Source organism: Trifolium pratense, linkage group LG5, assembly GCF_020283565.1.
Source record: "Trifolium pratense cultivar HEN17-A07 linkage group LG5, ARS_RC_1.1, whole genome shotgun sequence".
Taxonomy (NCBI): domain Eukaryota; kingdom Viridiplantae; phylum Streptophyta; class Magnoliopsida; order Fabales; family Fabaceae; genus Trifolium; species Trifolium pratense.
The window spans coordinates 11,663,828-11,687,946 of NC_060063.1; the positions used below are offsets into that span (position 1 = coordinate 11,663,828).

The following is a 24,119-nucleotide window of genomic DNA, read 5'->3' on the forward strand; positions in this document are numbered from 1 at the left end:
AATAAAAATGTTAAATGAGTTAGTAGTTACATTTTCAATTGGACTAGTAAAAAACATATGAAGCCTAAGCCCACACAAAGACAACACAAGCATACAGGTCAAGCTAGAGAAATTCCACTTCAAAATATTTACTATGTTATTCTTCATTAATGTATAAAATTAATGATTTACTTTCTTAACAATTAAAATTTGCATACCTTGTTTGTATTCATATATGATTCGATATGCTAGACACATGTATAAGTTTAACGAATACATCTAATTAACACCTCTATTTTGAAAGGTCAATAAATCAATATCACATGCTAATAGTGAAACAAAATTTGCGAGAAAAAACTTAACGTAATAATTGGACATGTTGTACATACTTGTTACGGTGGCTGCTACCTTACTTATCTATATATTTGTTACAGTGGCTTCTGGTTTTTCTAGTTGTGGATTGGTAGCTTTTTTGTATTGATTTTGGTATTAAAAAAAAAACAAAAAAAATGGACTGGCCCCAAAGCCCAACAGCCCGTGCCGGGCCGGCCTCGGGCACTGTTTTTTGCTGCCCATATTTCATCCGGGCTTTTTAGCCCGGACCGAACTAGCCTGAAGCCCGTTCGGGCCGCCCGTTTTGACAGCTCTAATTGAGAGGTGGTTATTAAACAGACCCTTTGTGAGGATAATACTTGTGCGGATGTCTTAGCTAGCTAAAATGGGTGTTGTTTCAAACTCGCATATAGTGAAGGCATTTGTTCCTCCCACAACTTTGGTTAGACCACTCCTTGAAAATTCATGGGGTATATAGAGTTTATTACTAGTTAGTGTTTTGCTTAATTTATTTCATTTCATTGGATTTGGCTTGGAGTCAGTGGCAGATTCAGAAATTTTTATTGGTGGGGCCTAAAAAATAGTGTATATATTTTTACTAAAGACATATATTACGAATTTTTACAAAATACACAAATATAGTGACAAAAAAAAACTTAAAATACATAAAAGTTTATATAAATTACAATTAGCCTCTATGGGGTTTTAATATCAACTCTATACATATAACTAATCGATCATTCAAGGGAAGTAAAAAGCAAGAGAAAATAATAGTTGGGAGAGAATAAATTGATGCTTAGATGAATTAAGTGAGAAGAAAAGTATAGTTAAAAGAGCAAATGTGTGAAAATTAAGAAGTTGAAGTAGTGAAAAGTTTTTTTTTTAGGTTAGCATGATATTAGTATGAAGTTTCTATGGTCGTTAGCGATGACTATTCTTCATCGGAGAATTCGTGAAACACACAAAATGAGTTCTCTCTTCCTAACCAAATTTTATCCATACGCATGGACCAGAAAATAAGTTTGTGATGAGTGAATAATAAACCTAATCATGACTCATAACGGCTTAAAAATAATATTAATACTATTATTAAGGTAAAATTATTATTGTTTTGGAGTAACGAGTAGCAAATCCACCGTATTTAATAAAGTGGATAGCTATATTGAGCTACTTTTATATGTTCTTCATGTGACTAACTTACTAGTAGTACTACTACTATTTATTTATTGTTAGATTAAGATCAGATCTATCTATCTATCACGGGAGAATAGTATCATGCACCAAACGCCTTAGATGTTTCCTTTAAGAATTTGGTCTAATTATAAAATGATCGATCTTTGATTAAACTTGATTCATATTCTTAAAAGAAAATAAATGTAAATATTTTTGTATTCTGTGTCTGAAATTCTTTTATACCTTAAACTTAAAGGATCATCTCCATATTTTAAATGGGTCCGTTAACATCTATTCTAATGGCATATGTTAAGGTACATTTAATTAATTAATATTCTATTTAATTTACTTCAATAATGAAGTTGATTGATTTTATTAATTAAAAGATATAGTCCACTATATTTATTTATTATTTAATTATTTAAAATAATTGAAACTCTACTGCTACCAAAGAGTTTATGATACACACACCCCATATTATTTTCTTGTACAAAGTTTTTTTTTTTCAAAGCTTTTTTGTAACAATCAAGCCTTTTTTTATGTATATACTCCCTCCGTCCCAAATTATAAGGGAAAATAAAAAAATCACACTTATTAAGAAAATGTAAAACATGAGAATTTGAAGTATGAGTTTGTGGGTTTTCCTTGGAATAAGTTGCATAGGAAGATGTAAAAATAATTTTTATTGGTTGTTGTTTATTGAGAAAATGAGAGAGAGAAGAAATTAAATGCAATTTGTATTTAATTTTATGAAAATAAGGAAAAAACATTCTTGAAAATGATTTTTTCTCTTATAATTTGGGACAAAAAAAATGGTCTTTTTTCCCTTATAATTTGGGACGGAGGGAGTAATTGAGATCTTTAATATTTACATGAATGTTTGTCGATTATGCAAAGGTGAAGGACATAACATAGTTACATGTCCTCTGAAAGAAGAAGAAAAAGAAGAAGAAGATGATGATGATTTTTGAACATGCAAATTTAAATCCAATTCACCGGTCAAAAGTTTAGCTACAATTTTTATTTAAGTTTTTATTTTTTTGAATTTAATTAAACATTTATGTTTTTTTTTCGATAAATAGGACTGAGTATTATAGTAGTATGTCGTGATGGTAACGATTATTAGTGCTATTTTGACTTTTGAATTGCTGATATGTTTTGGAATTTTATATAACTTATAACTTAAAAAAAAAAATTCAGCTTAAAAAAAAACTTTGATAAAAAAAAAAGCTTTGTACCAAAAAAAATAAAAAGCTTTATACAAAAAAAAAAATATGGGGCGCATGTATCGTAGACTCTTTGGCAGCAATAGAGTTTTTTGCCTTTCAAATTCATCTAAATAGTTAATAAATATAGTAGACCATATTTTTTAATTAATAAAGTTGATTACTGCTATTATATATTGAAGTAAATTAAATGGGATATTAGCTAATTAAATGCACCTAAATACTCTTGATTCAAAGAGTAAAATATTGTTTATCTTTCAGAACTTTTAAAATTGTTGTCATCGATTATAGACTCACATTTCAAGATTAGAACAGAATCTCCAAAGTGTTTATGGCGACCTTAATCACACTATATTCTTCTAATCTTTCTTCATTTCTCATTTTCTTCCTTTATTTTATACTTTTATATAAAAATTTGAACACTTTGTTAACAAGAGCTGATCCTCTCAATTTTCAAATCCACCGCGGAGAGAGCAGTTCACATCCTAATCATTCACACTTTATCTTCTTATATTTTATTTTATTGTTTAACAAAGGGACAAGATTGAACATGAGAAAATGTTGATGGGAGAGAATCTGCTCTCCTTTGTTAACCGTAACCCCCTAAAGTTTGGTTCGCCGTGTATCCATCATCAAATCATTTAATGTCATATTTTTATATTAAACTAATTTTAAATAAATTCAAATATATTTTAAATGAATTTTGAATACAAAATAGTATAGTACCTAACTAAACTTCAAAATACCTAAAATAATTCACTTCTTATTTTATCTTCATTCTCTCTAAAAACTTTCACTTCTCATTTTATTTTCCTTTATTTCTCACTTCTATTTTTTCCCTAAACTTTTTTCTCTACCTTCTCTACTTTCTCATTGCTATATATATATATATATATATATATATATATATATATATATAGGGGGCTGCTAATTTAGACCCAGTTGGGTCTAAATTAGCAAGGTGCACCTTTTGAGTTGGACAAAAATACCCATTTTTTAATTTTTTGGAAGAATAGAGCAACAGGGGCATTTCTGTAATTTTACGCAACAGTACACGCACCCCCCACTTCTTTTTCCCCCCCCAGGACACGTGGCAGCGTGTTAGTGGCCAAAAGCAGCGCGCGTGCATCACACGCACCGACAGACGCGCGTGGTAGTTGCTTGATGAGAGAAATTTCTGAAAAAGGCAGGCCACGTGTCATGATCTGATTGGCTGCGTTAATTTTTTTTCATTTTATACTTTAAACTCGATTATTTCGTCGTAAATTAATTTTTTATTTTTTAATTTTTATACCAAAATTCATAATTTTTTTTTCTCTACAAATAGAGACTTGGTTTGTTTGATTTGGACACCGAAAAAAAAACGCAATTTTTCACTACTTTAAACTCGATTATTTCGTCGTAAATTAATTTTTTATTTTTTATTTTTTATACCAAAATTCATAATTTTTTTTTCTCTACAAATAGAGACTTGGTTCGTTTGATTTGGACACAGAAAAAAAAAACCCAATTTTTCACTACCTTAATCTCATCAAATAACTAATAATCAACTTACTGAAACCATTTTACCAGGAAAATGGTTTCAGATTACAACTCTCTGAAACCATTCTACCAGATAAATGGTTTCAGAAGCAAACACAATTAATAAATTACTCACTGAAACCATTCTACCAGTAAAATGGTTTCAGAATACAACTATGTGCAACCATTCTACAAGCTAAATGGTTTCAGAAGCAAATAACTAATAATCAACTTACTGAAACCATTTTACCAGGAAAATGGTTTCAGATTACAACTCTCTGAAACCATTCTGCCAGATAAATGGTTTCAGAAGCAAACACAATTAATAAATTACTCACTGAAACCATTCTACCAGTAAAATGGTTTCAGAATACAACTATGTGCAACCATTCTACAAGCTAAATGGTTTCAGAAGCAAATAACTAATAATCAACCTACTGAAACCATTCTACCAGCAAAATGGTTTCAGATTACAACTCTCTGAAACCATTGTACCAGATAAATGGTTTCAGAAGCAAACACAATTAATAAATTACTCACTGAAACCATTCTACCAGTAAAATGGTTTCAGAATACAACTATGTGCAACCATTCTACAAGCTAAATGGTTTCAGAAGCAAATAACTAATAATCAACTTACTGAAACCATTCTACCAGCAAAATGGTTTCAGATTACAACTCTCTGAAACCATTCTACCAGATAAATGGTTTCAGAAGCAAACACAATTAATAAATTACTCACTGAAACCATTCTACCAGTAAAATGGTTTCAGAATACAACTATGTGCAACCATTCTACAAGCTAAATGGTTTCAGAAGCAAATAACTAGTAATCAACTTACTGAAACCATTCTATCAGCAAAATGGTTTCAGATTACAACTCTCTGAAACCATTCTACCATATAAATGGTTTCAGAAGGATTTCGGTGTCCAAATCAAACGAACCAAGTCTCTATTTGTAGGAAAAAAAAATTATGAATTTTGGTATAAAAAATAAAAAATAAAAAATTAATTTACGACGAAATAATCGAGTTTAAAGTAGTGAAAAATTGCGTTTTTTTTTCGGTGTCCAAATCAAACGAACCAAGTCTCTATTTGTAGAGAAAAAAAAATTATGAATTTTGGTATAAAAAATAAAAAATAAAAAATTAATTTACGACGAAATAATCCAGTTTAAAGTAGTGAAAAATTGCGTTTTTTTTTTCGGTGTCCAAATCAAACGAACCAAGTCTCTATTTGTAGAGAAAAAAAAATTATGAATTTTGGTATAAAAAATAAAAAATAAAAAATTAATTTACGACGAAATAATCGAGTTTAAAGTATAAAATGAAAAAAATCACGCAGACCCATTCATATGCTGACACGTGGCTGCCTTTTTCAAAAGCAAAATTTTCTCTCTCCAGCATATAATCTAGTGTGGCGCAGACAAGATGATCTGATAGATCAGGATGATCTGGGCTGTCTGATTGATCAGACAGTCTTAATGAGATCACATCTTGGCTGTCTGATGGAAATCAACGGTCTGTAACCATGGTCCTTCCGTACGCGCGCGACACTGGATCCACGTCTATTCTTTCAAAAATTAAAAGAATGGGTATTTTGGTCCAACTCAAAAGGTGCACCTTGCTAACTTAGACCTAACTAGGGTCTAAGTTAGAAAACCCCATATATATATATATATATATATATATATATATATATATATATATATATATATATATATATATATATATCAATCACATTCAATTCACAAGTTTAAGGAACCCGACATACTTAACACTAATCATACCAATTTGATGAAAATTCAGAACATATGTCAACTTCATGATAAGTATGTGTGTATATATATATATATATATATATATATATATATATATATATATATATATGTATGTTAAAAGAAAATACTATAAGCTTTTTTTTTTCCTCAAGTATAAATCAATCATATTTATTATATTCTTGACCCAACCATAAATTGCATGACAACTGACAATTCCCTTTAGGATAAGTAAGGTGGGCTTTCATTTTCAATAAATCACTATCAAAAGAATCTTAATCAGAATGGATAATTCCACATACAATCTCACAAAAATATATAACTGAATTATTTTGGTGTAAATGTGGGGAACTAAGATAGCAGAGTATGATCTGAATCTGGGACCATATAAATAGAAATGATTTTTGAAACAATTGAAATTAACTTTGGATGCTTTGTTTTATACTTGCACATGTAGGGTAGACCCACCGACCCTGTCTTCTTGCTTATAATTATAGACTATTGTCTCACGTGTGTTGTCTCATGAATTTTGGAGGGATAGAATGTTAATATTTTCTCACATTTAATATAGTATGCTATATGTTTTACAAGTATATTTACAAATTTACAAATATATTTATAAGTGAAGGTGTTGTTGGGGGAGTATGGGGAGTTTGAGAGAAACGATGGATCAATGTTCCAGGATAGAGGGAGACGCCACATCTCTGCCCAAAATCTTAAATCATTAAGTTAATCTGTCAACTCTCATATAAATCCAACATTCTTCCCAAACATAGTCGATGTGAGACTTAACCACTCACACATGGGCGATTATGCCGCCGGGCATGCCTGGGCTGCCCTTTTTTTTGTAATAATAAGAAAGAGAAAAAATAAATAAATAAAAAAAACGCATCTCTTAAAGGTACCGTACGAGACATATTTAGTCTCTTATATTTATTTTAGGTTTCAATTTGGTCTTTTATCTTTTAAAAGTTTCAAGTTGGTTCCTTATGTTATTGATCTCAACATAAGTTGGTCGTTTTCGTTAAATTTTGAGTTAATTTTTTCTAACTTTTTGTTAAATTTTGAGTTAATTTTTCTAAAACCTTCACATAGTACTCTCCTAAGTGGTCTACATACGCAAATTCATTAGAAAAGTCGACGATTTAAACTAAAATTTGAGGAAAAGGACCAACTTGAAACTTTTAAAAGATAAGGGACCAAATTGAAACCTAAAATAAACATAAGAGACCAAATATGCAATTAATTCTAATTTTTAACAACCTAAAACCTTCTCAATCTAGAATCTTTGTTTGATGACTTGATGTTGTTTTGAATTTTAAAATTTGTTAAGCTGTTTTGATTGTTAAGTGATTATATAAATAAGCTGTTTTGATTGTATAAATAAGTAGTTTAATATAATTATATACGTCGATATGGATTCAGTTTTGATTGTAACCTCTTATTTAGTTGAGCCTTAATTATATTGGAAACATGGCTATACTCTTGCTTGTTGTTTCTTGTTTTAAAATTCCTTCCAAAATTAAATATTGAAAAACTGGGTTTAAATATTTCTATATTCGAAATTTGGGTTGATAAAATTCCCTCCAAAAATTTGTCCAGATTCTCTAACAATCATAGAGTCGCCACTGCACTCACACTTGAAATTCAATATTCTCCCCCAAGTGTGAGCTCCCACATTCTATAGTTGATCCAATATCAGGATCCCCTCCTGCTCCCCCACCAAGTTGAACCACGGCTCTGATACCACTTGATGGGGAGTCCGGGGGAGCTCGGGAGAAACAATGAGTCAATGCTCCAAGATCTCAAAGAGAGGGAGACACCACATCTCCACCCAAAATCTTAAGGCATTAGGTTAATGGGTCACCTCTCTTATAAATCCAACATTCTTCTCATACATAGTCGATATGAGACTTAACCACTCACACTTGAAACCCACTATTTGTGTTAAAAAATATAGTTTTCTTTTCTTTGGGTTACCATGATATTAATACCAAATTTCTATCACCGTTAGCGATGACTAATCTCCAACAGGAAACTTATGGTGCACACAAGGTGAGTTCTCCCCTCCCAACCGAAAATTTTTCCATACACATGAGTCAGAAATCGAACCCCTGACCACATGCTTAAGGGAACCAATACCCTTACCACTTTGTCATTGTTGATTTTTTTTATATAAGCACTAGTCCTTTTGCCCGTGCGATGCACGGATATACTCCCTCTAATCCTTAATACTCCCTCCGGTCCTATATATAAGAGAAGTTTTGCTTTTTAGGTTCATTGTAAAATGAATGTATTTAGATTATATTTTAGTCTAGATACATTCATTTTACAATGAACCTAAAAAGCAAAACTTCTCTTATATATAGGACAGGAGGGAGTATAAAAGTGAGTTTGTTTTCTAGATTCATAGAATGTTGAATGTATTTGGTTTATTTTTTAGTTCAAATACATCAATTATTCTATGAATCTAAAAGTTAATTTTTTCTTATATTAAAAAGTGGAGATAGTATATGGATGACAAATGAAGTAAAATAATAATATTTTAGATATGTAGAAGTAAAATTATGAAGGGCATGTGGGCAAAAAGATATAGGAAGTTGTATGTAGGGATGGGCATTGTTCGGTTTTGGAAGAATACCGAACCGAATTGAACCAAATTGTTTTCAAAATTCATAGTAATTGAACCGAACTGAACTGTTTGTCTTTTGAACTGAACCAAACCGATCTGTTAAAGTGGTTCAGTTTTATGATTTTAAACCAAACCATAACTAATTTTTGACTAAAAATAACTGAATCATTAAACCAAATCGAACCTAACCAAACTGATAATCATGAACCGAACCAAATTGTTTCAGTTCAGTTTTAAAACTGTTTGTTATGATTCAATTTTTTTTGGTTTGGTTCGGTCTAGTTTGGAAGTTCGGTTTGGTTTTTGGTTTTTTTTGCCCACCCCTAGTTGTATGTGAAGAACATATATTAGATATGTTTGTTTTAGAATATTTGTTAAAATAATTTTAACAATTTTTTTATATATGAAATTGGTTTAAATAGTTTCTCTTAAAAAATTATTCGTGATTCGGTTCGATATTTTGGATGACTAATTAAGATATTTTGGGCCAACGAAGATGCAATTGTTTGGATGAAAGAGCTTTCGCTTTGGGGGGGGGGGGGGGGGGGGGGGGGGTTGAATAACTCACACTTGAGAGGGAGATTGTTGTGACAACTGTACGGTGAATAAGTTTAACATTGCTTAGAAAAGTGGGGGTTGAACACTTTATAAGTGAGATGACCCATAAACCTTATAAGTCTTAAGATTTTGGGTTAAGATGTGGTGTGCAACTCATTAATATCGCTACCCTGAACCCAATGTAGATGATCCTCCGACTGTCCCTTATGGCCCAAAAGTTGTTTCAAATTCATGTCTCTATTAAATTTTAATGGCAATTTTAGTCCTCCATAATATTGCGGTTGGATTTGTCAAAAACAAAAATATTGCAGTTGGTAAGAATAGTTCCTATTTTAAAATCGTCTTACAAAAAGTGAATAATTTTAGTCTTTCAAAATAGTCCCTATAAAATATAAATAGAGACTAAAAGTTAAGTGACTTAATTACAATTTTGGTCGCAATTTTTGTCAACCAATTTTTATTCATCCACAAAATTCAATCACGTAATTTAAAATATGTTAATCGTCAAAACGGAGTGGTTTTAATTTTATTTTATTTTAAAAAAAAAACATTCTTATAAATAAATGAAAATAAGAGAATCAAAATTATAATTAATTTTTATTTAAAGGACTGAAAAATTAAAAATTGTAATTGTTTTAGGATTAAAAATAGATATTTTTAAAGAGCCAAATGAATATAGAGAAGAAAAAGAAGTGGTAGAAGTTTTAAATTTCCCAGTACTGAAGAAGAAGGACGTAGGGAAGGGAAACAATTTCTACAGTCTTCTAGGCATATACTTGTTGGAACAAAATTGGTTCTAAAGCCCCAAGTTTTAAATCTATAAAGTTTTTATGATAACAATAAGTATTAAAGAAACAATTGGTAGTACTAATTTTTTAAAACTAGTGTGCAGGACCGTTATAAGTAAACTCTGATGACCTAAGTTCAGAAGTTGTCAAACATGTTCTGAAACAGACTCAGAAGCAAGGTCTTTTGGTTCTGAAACATTCTGCCTCTGAAAGCTACAGTTATTCAGAAGCAAAAAGACTTCAGAAGATGTTCGTGAACTCTGTGCATTGAGAAGTCATTTTCATGTCAGCCTAAATCAGAGAACGTTGGAGCCAAGTTACAAGGACCTTTCTCAAGATTGGTTTGAGTAATTCAAATGGACAATCAAGCTATTTAACCTTATTCCATTCTTGTGAAGCTTAGAAGTCAAACTGTGAAAGTTTCTCTGTTTGGTATAAACACCTTCTGCCGTGACAAAGTAGAGAAATTTCACTACCACTTTAGTCTGCAAACGTTGCTTTCATCCCAGACTGCAAAGATAACGTTAACTGGGTAAATGATCCTTACACAACGGTCATAATTCACATGAAGCGTTCTATTGGACTATATATATTCTCACTTCATCTTTGAAGATAAGAATCTACATGTGCACGCTCCTTTGTATACTCAATCTGTCAATACAAACACTCATCCTCTGAACCTTGAATCTTAATCTTACTCAAAATACTTTGAAGTCTTTTTAGTACTCATTGTATTTTATTATTAAGGTTCTTTAAGTGTATTGTATTATCTCAACAAACTTTATTTACTTTCTTAAGTTCGAGAAGTCTCTTGTTGTGTGCTTGAGCATTGTGTAGAACTCTCTTGCTGTGTGCTTGAGCATTTGTAATCTTGTGTGATTATAGTGAAATCCCTTGGAAGTGCAAGGGGACTGGACTACTCTCGTTTTGTGAGAGGAACCAGTATAAATCTGTTGTGTACTTTCTCTTCCTCTGGTCTCTTTTATTGTGTTGGCTTGTTTTATCCGCTGCTAACATATTTGAGTTGAAACTTAGAAAAAGTTTGGCTTAACTACACATTTGGTCCCTTACATTTATTTTAGGTTTCAATTTGGTCCCTTACGTTTAAAAAGTATTAATTTGGTCCCTTACGTTTATTTTAGGTTTCAAGTTAGTCCTTTCCGTTAGTTTTGTCATTAACACCGTTTGAACAGTACACGTGTCAGCGTGCACAAGTGCCACGTGTCTGTCCACATATGCAAATTGACTGCCACATGTGACAAAATTGACGGAAAGGACTAACTTGAAACCTAAAATAAACGTAAGGGACCAAATTGATATTTTTTAAATGTAAGGGACCAAATTGAAACCTAAAATAAACGTAAGGGACCAAATGTGTAGTTAAGCCAAAAAGTTTTAACTTATCTAAAACACAATTCAACCCCCCCTTCTTGTGTTTTCACACCTTCAATATTAATACGTAGTATTGAATAAGTTAGCACTGACTGTGGCATGCAATATAGAATTAATTAAAAAAAACAAAAACAAAAAAACTGTAGCAACGAATTAGTTGGGGAATTAATTAATGGATTAATTGGGTGGGAGAGAAAAGAGTTTAGGCGGGATTAGTATCAAACTTAGGCGCTAATGTGTTTTCTGCCTTAACTAGATCTTTGACCCATGCGGTGCATGAGTCTAATTAGGTGTAATATGTAACAATAAAAAATAAAATACAAAATTCTAAGAGCGTTTTCAATAAGAGTAGTATAGGGAATTTCATGGACTAATTATTCTATATTTGTTTATGTGCTTATTTTATATTTTATATATTTTTTAAATAATTCTGGAACCCCATCGTTTTGTTTACTTATTAAAAAAAATTGCTGATAACTAAAGGTTAAAAAATTGATGATAATTAAAGGTTAAAAAAAAATTAATGACATAATCAAGAACATAAACTTAAGTAGACATTCATAAATAAATAAAAATTGTGATTAATTCTGCCGTTCAAATTTATTGAAAATAGGGTTAACATATTAGGATTCCTAAATTCTTTCATAATTGAAGCACATGTTTTAGCGGTTGAAAGGTTTTATTGTAAGTAAGGGATGCAGGTTCGATGACAAATCTGTATTTTTTTAATATAAAACTACAATAAAAAGAAAGAGAAAATGAGAGGGGAAAAAATTTGGTTTAAGGTTAGCTTATGTTAGCAAGCTTATAATATAAGAGATTATCAGTTTTTAATTGTTTAAATTGTGCAATAAAAATTGGTGGTGCTTAATTGTCGTATGAAATCCTTCCTATGAAAGTTGATGGAGCTTAACACTTTATGGACATAATTTAAATCACAATTGGTCTGCTAGTGCATATTGTATCAATTGATCATCTGTTAATATTAAATCTGCAAATGTTAAAATCAAAATAATGAATGTGATTAGTGACATGACTATGGTTGTGTTGGTTGTATTGCAAAAAAAAAATTGATTTAGCAGAATTGAGTTTGATAATAACTTTCTAAATTACACGTGATAATAACTTTTCAAATCTCACATGATAATTATTCTCTAAATTTATGATCCGGTAGAAAAAATAATATTGATCAGGAAAGACATAAAAATATTTTGTGATGAATAATATAGTCAACAATAATTTTGATACGATATACTTTTAAAATTGATGGTGCTTATCAATTATTGCACATAATTTTAATCACAATTGGTATACATGCCATATTGGTTGGAAATATTGTCTTGCATTGACGGGTTGCGGGTTCGAATCCTATTCAAAACAAAATTGTATTATTTTTTAATAAAAATTGCAAGATAAAATGGAGGGAAAACAGGGAAAACAAATTAGGGTTTAGAGTTTGCTTGTGTATACAAGCTTATAATATAAAAGATATATTAAGGATATTGTTAGTATATTACAATGTTATGTTAGTTTTTCTAATTTGAACATTGGACCTCCAACTTCTTAACTTTTTTTATGTTTTAGAAACGCGATTTCTAACCAAACACGTTTTATTACCTCAAATTACCCCAACAAGACAACCCCAAATTCAACTGTTTGTAACCGAAAGCACCAAATCAACCGAAAGGCATATCTTTTCTCTGAGCATTAGAAATTTTTGTAACTACTCTCACAATAATTCATTTATATACTCTTGAAAAAGGTGGAATAGAAATAAGAGTAAAAATCAAATAAAATTATCTTTCTACTCCATCTTTGACAATTTCACATTAATTATTAAACTAGACCCTTACCCGTGCGATGCACGGATGTGATGCGATTGTTTTTATTTTACAATTGCATAAAACTGAAACATTAAATATTTTCAAAATAATAATAAAATAGAGAATCCGATATTCAAAAGATTTACTTTCTAAGGAGAAGAGACGTGCATTGTAAGTGACCTGATGTGGTTAAATGAAAAAATATTATTGGTTTAAGGATTATGGTTTACTTTACATGGGTAACAGAATAACTATCTAAAATATATATATATATATATATATATATATATATATATATATATATATATATATATAGGAGTAATAGGATATATCTCCGCACAACATATAAATCTATTTCAAAACACACAAAGGATCGGATGAAAAGAGATGTGGCAAAATCTAAGTCACACAATTGACATATAAATAGTGACAGAATTAGAAAAACTCAAATAAAACAAATAAAATTAAAGGGTACATACCTTCTTTTTTTTTTTGACTCAAAGGGTACATACCTTTTAAAAATATTCCAAAGGGATATGTGTGAAGAGCATCAACCTCACAGTTCAGTTCTTTTGAGTAAGAGATGATGACCCAAAGCCTAAAATCAAAAATTATAAAAATAAGTATATCATTAAAAAAAATGAACAAATAAAAAAGTAAAGTAAACGAAAGTAAAACAAATATTACATAATTCAATTAAAAATAAAGTATATATTATTTAATTTGTATCATAATAGAATATGAATACACATATACAGTAGCACTTAACTAAACCTATAAATGATGTGCAACACAAAAGTTGAATGTATGATGTGCAACAAACAAAAAATGTCAAATTCTCTTAATTTTATTTGTTATGCAAAAAAGTTAATTTTTGTAAAAAATAAAATAACTACAACAAATCATGGTTTTAGAAAATAACATAAGTATTTATACTTGATGTACAAAATATGAAGAGGCAAGATAATGGAAAGAGAAATTGCACATATAAGACATGAAAAAATATATTCTCACATTCAACCGAAAAAATAAATGGTAATCTTTTTAAGCACATGATTGAGCATCAGGGGACGAAAATATTTGTTTCTAACATTCATAACGTTAGGAAAATATGAATAGGATACAAATTAAAACAATTGTAACCTATATATTAAAATATTGGTAGAAGACTCCAATGGATGAAAATTGAATGGTGACTTAAGAGATGAAAAATATATTACCGGGAGTTACAAAGTTAATTAATGTGTATTTTTATATTCTTTTTTTTTTTGATAATAATGTATGTTTATATTCTCCTTATTATAATATAGTATGCAAAAGTTATTATATTCGCCAAAAAAATTAAAGGCTAAGTAAAAGCTTGAGTGAGTGTATATTAAAAAGTCATAAGTATATAAATGCAGAATATGAAAAGTATAGAGATGACAATAATAATAATAATAATAATAATAATAATAATAATAATAATAATAATAATAATAATATAAGTAGAAATGATGTGGCATTGTATAGTAATTTAATTGGATTTAAATGGATGACATGGCTAAATGAAACAATTTGATTGGTTTAATTGGATTAGGGTTAGGAGAACTATCTAGGAATTATATATATAGATATAAATGAACACTTCAACCTATAGTGTAGTGTACATGATAGGTAATATGACTAGGATTGTTATCTTATAAATAGATAGGTTAGATTCTCTTTGTCATCACGTCACGCTAACAATACATTGAGAATATATGCTCGTTTGTGATTTGCCCCATTGAGATCCACAAATCCCGGAGTATGCTATGTTGCCTAGGTACGGTACCGGTATCTGGTACCGGTATTGGTACGCGGTACGATATTTTTAGAAAATTTAAGGTACGGGTACGTTAGTATAAAATATTAGAAAAATTATTTTTAAGTGAATTATTATCATCATGCTTTGAAGATTTAATTTTTTTTGTCTACCGTCTCAACTATTTTCATAAAAAATGAGAGATAATTGAAATATAATAAAAAATTATAATATTTTAAGAGAATTTTCAACAATCAATATGTTTTTTCTGTATTCATCATCATAAATCAACCAAATAAAAATGGGTATGAAATCGGTGCGTACCATACGAGTACCATGGAGTATCTGGTACTGATATGTACCCGGTACGGGTACTTCACCATTTTAGGAGTACCCATGCTACATAGGGAGTATGTGATCATGCAGAGGAAGACCTTGGTCTAATATATCAATGTTTTTGATATTGACGCTTCCAATAACGATGATAAAGTTAATCATGATTGTCAAGTAAGTGTGTTCTAATTTCATATTATATGTCGATCTCTAAATTTTAATATTTTACAATTTTGTCTTCTTATTATGTCTATCAGATGATAAATCATGTAGGTCGCATGTAATTTGGTGGGGACAATATAAATTTTAACAAATAAAAAGATGGTTAAATTTTTTGTGTTGCTGAGTGCTTTGTCAACATTATTCTTTTAATGAATATATATTTATATTATCGTTGGTGATAACTAATCTCTATCGGAAAATTTTAGGGCATACAAGGTGGATTCTTACTTCCCAACCGCATAAGTCATGAATCAAATCTCTGACCACATACTCAAGAAGATCAAAATTCTTACTATTTGAATCAATTAATTGTTGATAATATATTAATAATATTTAAATTTTAACGTCAGGTTACACAAAATTTAGCTAACCCAAAACGACCCATAACTATCTTAATATATGTCATGGCCCTAGAAGGCTAGAACTGATATCTCATCTTTTACCCTACTATCTTGTCTATCTATTTTGTTTTACTCGATTATTTTCTTTCCAAGAAGATATTGGATATTATACAAATGTCCAAAAAGAGTGTGAGGTATGGAAATAAAAGGACGAAAAAACCTTTATGCTTTTTAGCCACTTTAAATTATAATGATGATATCTCTAACAGAGAAAACTACTATTACTATGAATGATTAAAATTTATAGCATTATGAATAACATGATTAACAAATTAAATGCAAAATTGGAAACTAGCTTTTTTTTTTTGGAAACTAGCTACAATGTGCAATCACTATTATTGATTGATACGTGTTTTTGACCTTTTATAACACTTTATAGTTACCCATGTGTAATAGGACCCAATCTTTTTATGAACTTTTTGAATATGACATGCACTCACATAATAAACATAATCACATTCATTCATCTTTATAATAGGACATAACGGTGGTTGTTAAATATGACAAATGAGGGCTATACCTTTTGGTACCAGTTAAGGGTATAATAATCACATTATGTAATCCTATATATTGTCTTTTTTTACTATCTTCAAGGATCTTTTTGAGACATGATTTTGGTTAATTACTATTGAATTTTGATGAATTCTTCTAATTAACTTGACGGTGCAATTCACTTAGTCTCATAATCTAAAGTGTCCTACTTCAAATATTATGAATTTGACTAATGCAAAGTGAGTAATTAGTATAATAATCAAAAGTTTATATTGTCTCATAATTTGTTTTTGTTGTATTTAGATTATCTAGTATAATTGTTGGGGGAGAGAATTCTCTCCATTGTAAAATGGGTTCGGTTAAATCCCAACCACAAGTTACTTGTTGTTGCACCATGTTATATAAAAAAGGGAATGAAAAGCTATGATCTACACATTAATTCCTCCGGTAAAAATTACACGGGAGAGGATCCGTTCCCACTTGTAGGACACATCCCAAATTAAAGTTATTAATAATTAATATTGTTAGTTTTTGTGAGTTTTGTTAAAGGTGGGAATCCAATTTTTGACCTATATAATATAAACTATATGATCTTTAATTAATGGTTGCGATACAAAATCGTGTGTAACTGCGTGTGTGTTTTTTAATAGAAGCCAATTTGTATCGTAATTTGTTATGCATGTGCATATAATATCAACTGTTAATTTATTAATTTGTTTATCAACGAATGATATTACTCATTTTACTTTTAAAACTAAACTTTTCACTTAGGCTTTGTTTATAAATTTGGAGGGGAGAGAGTTAAGAGTTTTGAAAAGAAAAAAAAAAGTAGAAGGAATAAAGGAGTTTGGGAGAAGAGAAGTTCAGAGGATTTATTTTTTGTCTAGCATAAAACCTCTTAGTTTGGTAACTCAAAAACTATATTGAAGGGGATTTTGGAGAGTCTGTAGAAATTTTATATGAATTCTTCAAATTTACTTTACATTGTTATAATATTCTTAAAACTAAAAAATATTAATCATAAATATTTATTTATTTTATTATCTATAAAAATACTCTCTCAAATAATATAAAGGATTTATCTATTATTTTCTCTACTTTCCTCCTTTCAAGTCGTCCCCTTCTCTTCAAACTCCAAACAAAGTTTACAGAAGTCTCACCTAAATTTATATGGTCATGCTAAATAGTGTCTCTGTGATATTTGTTAAGCATGCCAAAAAATGAAATAAAATATAAAATTTATGTTAGTAAGATAATTTTTTACACTTTTACGGTTGTTCTGGGCTGGGCCTATAGCTGGCCCAAATTCACTCATGCTCGGACTGCAAAAGGACAACCCAATAAAATGGCATCCTCATCTACGTCAGCACAAGACATGGCCTCCTCGGCCACATTGGCACAACATGATTACCATGTGCTCCGCTACAAGAGGACACATCTCCAACTGAGCCTATCCGTTCTCTCCTACACGCAAAACAACTCAAGACAAAATGAGGGCAAAATAAATGCCTCTCCCTCCATCCAAGGAGAAATCCTGTCGGTCACACTTAATTGGTTGCTCAACACAGCTCGTTAAGAGGATCTTTGGCCCAGCGCTGGGGGCTCCATAAATACCCTCCTCTACGGGAGGGTCAAGTATTCAATTCTTATTCAAAACCTTATGCTTAAACTTGTATCTCTTGTGCCCTTTACTGGCTTAAGCATCAGAGCGCCTGCATGTACAAATCCCCCTCCGGTGGACTATTCGCTTGCTCTACGACGGTTGCTTGCCTACAACCTTCTCTGATCAACAGGTAAGATCAAAGATATTGGATACACAAATTTTAAGACAAAATTCCAATATTAATATGCTTGGTGTCCGGGACACTGGTTAATATTTTCAAAATTTATATACCTTTTCACCTTTGTCTATACTTTTGAGATTTGGGATAAACAATCCACCTAACTGTTTGGTGGGCTCTGAATTTAATTATTCTAGTTGAAAGAATCTTTGTAAAGTAAAAACAGAAATGTTAAAGATTTCATTTTTGTTTTTGTTTTTCACCACAATCTGGTTCGGGGTCAGTTTTGGCATCAAGTGGTTCCAGCCCCCTCCGATCGCAGTTGCGGGGATCAAACCGCGGTTAGTTTCTATCATTTAATCACTTATTATAGGTTAGTTTCTATCATTTAATGTTGTTCTCCACTATCAATCGAAATCCTCCCATATTATAACCACATACACAAAAAAGCAAATCATAATGAAAATCTCCCCACTCCAAAATTTCCATTAAAAAAAAAAAACAAAAAATTATAGGATTACATTTTTTTCACAAGGTACACACTATTACTATGACCCATGAAATTTGAGTAGCAAAATAATTTGTCACATATCCTGGATGTGCTTGTTTGAATATAAAATAAGTATCTTCAAACCACTTTAATCCCTTTCCAAGCCATTTTTAGGTGCATCTATGAAAACTGAAGATAAAGGTTGAGTTTGAACTCCTCGTCGTTACTATAAAGTGTCTAAATCCCTTGTCAATCAAACTAAACCATTTGTGTTGTTAAGACATTTATCAGCATTTATTTGTCATAGTTATTATTGCACATTTTCTGTTTCATAAATTATTTTGCAAAACACATTTCTGAAAGTGGGCGAAGGTAGTTTTAAGTGATAAGAGACATTTTATAGATATGTAGAGTGTAGTTGTTCAAATGTAGGGTGTTGCTAACAACATCCTAGGTGCAGGTTGCTTGCTATACAGTAGAGTAAAAGAATTTTGAGCAATTCATGAAAGGTGAAGATGCATCACATCAATTTGTGTCATGTGTGATTTACACAGTAAATAATTCATTTAGAAAATATTTAAGAAACACACTACTAATAAAATACACATTTTCTCTTTTTACTAATTGATTTGTGAAAATCAACTTTTAACTAATTAATTTATAAAACAAACTATAATTAGTGTATTGATAACTTTAAAGATGATCAAAACACAAAGCAGCACATAGTTCAACTGTTCTCAGATCAAATAAAGAAGCTAAAGTATCCAATACCTCCTAGGGTTGGATAGCAAAATTTGACATCACTGCATCAAAGTGACTAACAGTAGTAACAAAAACAGTCTCAAAAGTGATCAATTCTTTCTCGGCCTCTTCTTAGACCTTAACTCAGGAAATTTAAGAGGGACAAAAAGAGTGGCACAGAAAAATCTATTCATTCTTATAAATTTGCAACCCAAATGCGCATAGATTTTTCTCACCTCCGTTATATGCATCCTCAGATCCTTTGATATATCGGTGTAGTCAGTCTGGAATTCGTCAGAGAAAAGTGTGAGCACTGCAATATATGAATTGAGAAGATTAATCTTTCCAGGTGGCAGCCTTCTTGATTCAGTGTTAGCAGCAAACATTTCATTAAATCTATTCTTTAGAATGTGAGGAATTTTATGATTCTTTGAAGAGGAAACACCATCCATGGAGTGCTGATCTTTGAACTTGAGAAGATGATTGATGAATGAGAGTATGCAAGAAAGCTTCAGCTTTTCATTCTCGTCCTGTAAATAGGAAAAAACAAATCTCAGAGAACTTTATCCTGCAAAGCATAAACCAGGATTACCAACTGTAAAAAAACCCAACAGTCAAGGTATATGGACCGTTGATTGAAGATTGAACGGTTTTAAAATACATTTTGAAATACTAGTTGTTCATTTTTTCATCAAATGAGTGAGATGAGTAAGATCCACGACAACATGATACCAAATTAAAAAACAAATCAGACACAACACAAAATGAATATAACACACAAATCTTAAATGAGAGTCATTGCTTTAAAGTTTACAAAAATCATTTTAACCACGGTAAAATGTCAGCATTCATTAAAATCATTGCGGTATTCTCATCGGTATTGGCATGAAGGTTATTTATAAAATTGCAAAAGGCACACAATATTTGTACGGTAGTATCCATGAACTCTCGGACATGAATGCATGTATCATACAAAAATGACAAGGCATAGTTATAGTAGCCATTTTAGTTGCCATTTTGAAGTGTCCTAGCTTCCTTTACTTTCAAAGTATTGGAAAAAAGAAATCTAGTATGGAAATTAGTATAAGGTCCAGAAACTACTACAACAGCATTGGGCTAATCAGTTAAATTAATTGGCCAACTTCAAGATATGCTCATGATAAAATATATTTTTATAATTATTGAGTGAGCAGGGGTTTAAACATTTCTTACCCTTACATAATAATATAAACAAGTATAATATTACTGGCAAAGCAAAACTTTTTAACAGATCCAATGACCAATAATTAGGAAATCCAAAGTTATGTTTTAAGCAAAAAATTTATATCTGTATAAATACCTCTATCTTATTTAATCTGTCTATCCTGTTGCAAATAAAAGTTGGGTAACCACTGAAGTCTGCTCCCTTCTGCAAACCATAGTAAATGTCTTGAAGGTAATTCCATTCTCCTGTAAGGATGATTTGGTCCAATACATAAGCCTCCTGAGGTGTAGTTGCAGAAGCATTATATGGTGGTATCTGGCGAGTAACATGAGCTTCTGTACTTGCAATAGCAATTTCTTTTACTTCAACATTTTTCATTTTCTCATCCAGATTCTTTTGAGCTTCAGGTTGTTCTTCATCTTGTCTGATTTCAGCGAACTTTTGTCTCTGCAGAAGAATAAAAATTCCAATATTAGTTTTAAAACAATTCCAATAAAAATCAGATATAGCTTGTTGAATGATAATTAATAGAAGACTTGATCACTTAAATTCAACCGTGATAACCTCACCTATAAATACTACCTAAAAGGCCATTAAAAATTAGGTAAAGTAATAAAATTTCATAATAATAAAATAAAATACTGGACAAAATATAAAATGGGCAATTCAGTACCTTTCATCGGGTTCATCATTTAAAGACAATATATACAAACTATGGAAAAAGCATCTTAAATGATTTACAAAAATATAGAAAAAGCGGGATTTCATGGACTAGAAACTAGAATCACTACTCACAAGATGGGCCCCAAACTACGAGCTAGCATCTATGCAAAACCCCATGGAGAGACACAATGATATTCCATTAATTAATCCATGATACAGAGCAGAACTCAGCATGCTCCAAATGAAATCATGTTGATGATAACTAAGGCAAGTTAACGGATCCTTAAAATGCAATCCGTTCAACACACACACAAACATTCAACAGAGGAACTACAGGGAAGAGGACATGGTGGAAATGTGGAAACTTAAAAAACTGCTCACTGTGAATATTGTTGCTATATTTTTCATCACTAAATTTCCTGTTTTAAAAAACCTGTAAATATTCCATTTCAATAATTTTATTATAGAACTTACACCTATGTCTTCATATAGTGATTATTCAAACCAAATATTTTCCTTTGATATCTGTCTCGTGGAAATTTATGACATTGATATTGACAATAATATTGACAACTTACAAGAATTTGGGAGTTTCATGGTTTATTTCTTCTGATTTCAAGTAGAAAGTTAAGTATCATCTAATGTCAATGTCATACACCTTTGAAGTACCTTTCAATGTTTTGCATGAGAATGGTTTTGGCGGAAATATAAGTTGGGACTTCTAAGTGTAAATAGGATTCAGCAGAACTAGAATTCACCTTAAGAATGCAAAGTATATTGTTATAAAAAACATGGTTATAGTCCTAAAACAACTTGGACTGTATCCAGCTGATGTATTAAGCCTTTGCTTCACTGCATGAACATGTTTATAAATTCTAATTGCAACTTAAAACAAAACAAGCTCAACAGCAGAACTTATTCTGAATGTTGAGATCCCACATGGACTCGAGATATAGACAAATTAATCCTTGCAATTCTTTAGCTAACAAAAATGTATCCAAGATAACAAACATCGCCAACAAACGAATTAAAATAAGAATTAAGACCACAATATTTTCCCTTTCTAACGATCAACAATCAGATCATACAAAGTAGAATCTTATCCTACAAAGGATATATTTGGTTGTGATCAAAATGGGCAAGTCGAATCTTAAAATAAACAATCGGTTGACAGTATTGAAAGTGAAGCCCAATGATTTTGAAATTTAAAGTGTGTTGTTTTCCTAATCCAACCAAATAAAAAATTCAACCATAAACTTGTGGTATTTGAATATTCTCTTATTTTTCACCTCTAAGCTGAGATTCATGCGTCACTCGCTAAATTTTCAAAACAAAAATCACACTAAAATAAGGATTTTGTCATGTAATTATTACCTATTAACACAGCTAGAAAATAAGGGTTAAACAGGAATCAAAATATACCTTCTCAATTTGCTTCTTTGTTGCGAGAGCAGCATCAAGCTTATGGTGTTTCTCTCTCCAGTCTTCCGTACTCAACTCTTCCTCAATCGGAGACGGAGGCGGCTCCTTATATTCCAAACCTCTAACTTTCGGTTCCAATCTAAATATCTACACAACGCAACCAAATCAAAACAACACACAAAAAAATTCCAAAACATCAAACACAACTTTTTTGTTCAACAATTTACCTTATTAGCACTAATGTGCATAACCTTAAGTGTCTGAGTTTCCTTATCAAAAACACCAAGGGCATACAACGACGCCCCTTTTGCAGCCGTGACCTCACCCTCATAACTCGATCCGACAAATTCAACCGAACAACCAGCAGGACTTACAACAAGCTCAGTCCTCTTAGACATAATCTTATTTGTATAAGCTTGAATACTTGTCGAACCCGGCTGCTTTTCCGGATCAAATCCAGACGGAAAATAACCAACAAAAGGAGCCATTTTGTTTGGATCCGTGGGGACAACTTCAACCTTAGCCTTAACCGGTTCATGAACAACCGGTTCAAAAACTAGTTCAGTATCCATTTTTCTTTTGCTTTTGCTTTTGCTTTTGCTTTTGCTTTTGCTTTTTGATTTTTTCTTTGATTGTGGTTCAGAGTTTTCCATTATGATACACTATAATATAGAGAAATTTGTGAGAATTAATTAATCTAGGGTTTAGTTTTCAAATTCAGTTACGTATGAAAACTCGATGGAAAATTGAATTAACAAGTGTTACCTTTGTTCACGGTGTTTCTAGCGGTGGATAACAAACTCCGGCGGCGTTTTTCCGGCGAGATGAGTTGTGACTCCGACTTGTTTCTGAGAAAAGGGGAAAGCGCGGCTTAGAGGTTTTGGGATTTATTGTTTCAGGTTTTAGAATATTAAAACAAAATAGTTTTTTTTTTTTATTTCATTAAATAAATGGGCCTGTTAAAAACAAAGTGTAGTGGGTGACTGGGTGTATTAACCTTGAAATTATCGAATTAACGTTACCGTTTTCTATAATGCCAACTTCGTTCTCACTGTGAGTGACAATTTTTTTTATTCAAACTTAATGTTTGCGCCTCCTGAATATAAAAAATTATGAAAAAAAAAAATTGCATTCTAGAAAATAAACTCGTTTTGTCATAATTTTTCATTCAAGGGCGCAGAAGTTGGGTTGGAGTAAAAAATATCGTGACTCGCTATTTAGAGTGCGAACTTAAACACAATTCACTATCTAGAGTGCGAACTTAAACACGGTTCGCTATTTAAAGTGCGTTCAATTTGAAGTTTAACAATTGAACCTTATACAAATTTAACCACCGTCCAATACCATATTTTAATTGGCCACTAGAGCGGTTATGACAGTATCGA

General features: G+C 31.0%; 1 protein-coding gene across 1 annotated transcript; it reads right to left on the minus strand.

Moving 5' to 3' along the window:
• Nucleotides 1-19,361: 19,361 nt before the first annotated feature.
• Nucleotides 19,362-23,711, minus strand: LOC123884027. The gene is made up of 5 exons (XM_045933024.1): nucleotides 23,500-23,711; nucleotides 22,962-23,396; nucleotides 22,735-22,881; nucleotides 20,785-21,096; nucleotides 19,362-19,975 (listed from the first exon to the last, which is right to left on the minus strand). Exons 2-5 carry the CDS (start codon nucleotides 23,385-23,387, stop codon nucleotides 19,556-19,558), a joined length of 1,305 nt encoding a protein of 434 aa, XP_045788980.1. The 5' UTR covers nucleotides 23,388-23,396; nucleotides 23,500-23,711; the 3' UTR covers nucleotides 19,362-19,555.
• Nucleotides 23,712-24,119: the final 408 nt, after the last annotated feature.

Coding starts and splice junctions, on each gene's coding strand:
- LOC123884027 (XM_045933024.1), bottom strand. CDS start 23,387: ATGGAAAACTCTGAACCACAATCAAAGAAAAAATCAAAAAGCAAAAGC. Junction 22,882..22,961: donor TGCACATTAGTGCTAATAAG/GTAAATTGTTGA, acceptor TGCGTTGTGTAG/ATATTTAGATTGGAACCGAA. Junction 19,976..20,784: donor ACAGATTAAATAAGATAGAG/GTATTTATACAG, acceptor TCCTATTTACAG/GACGAGAATGAAAAGCTGAA.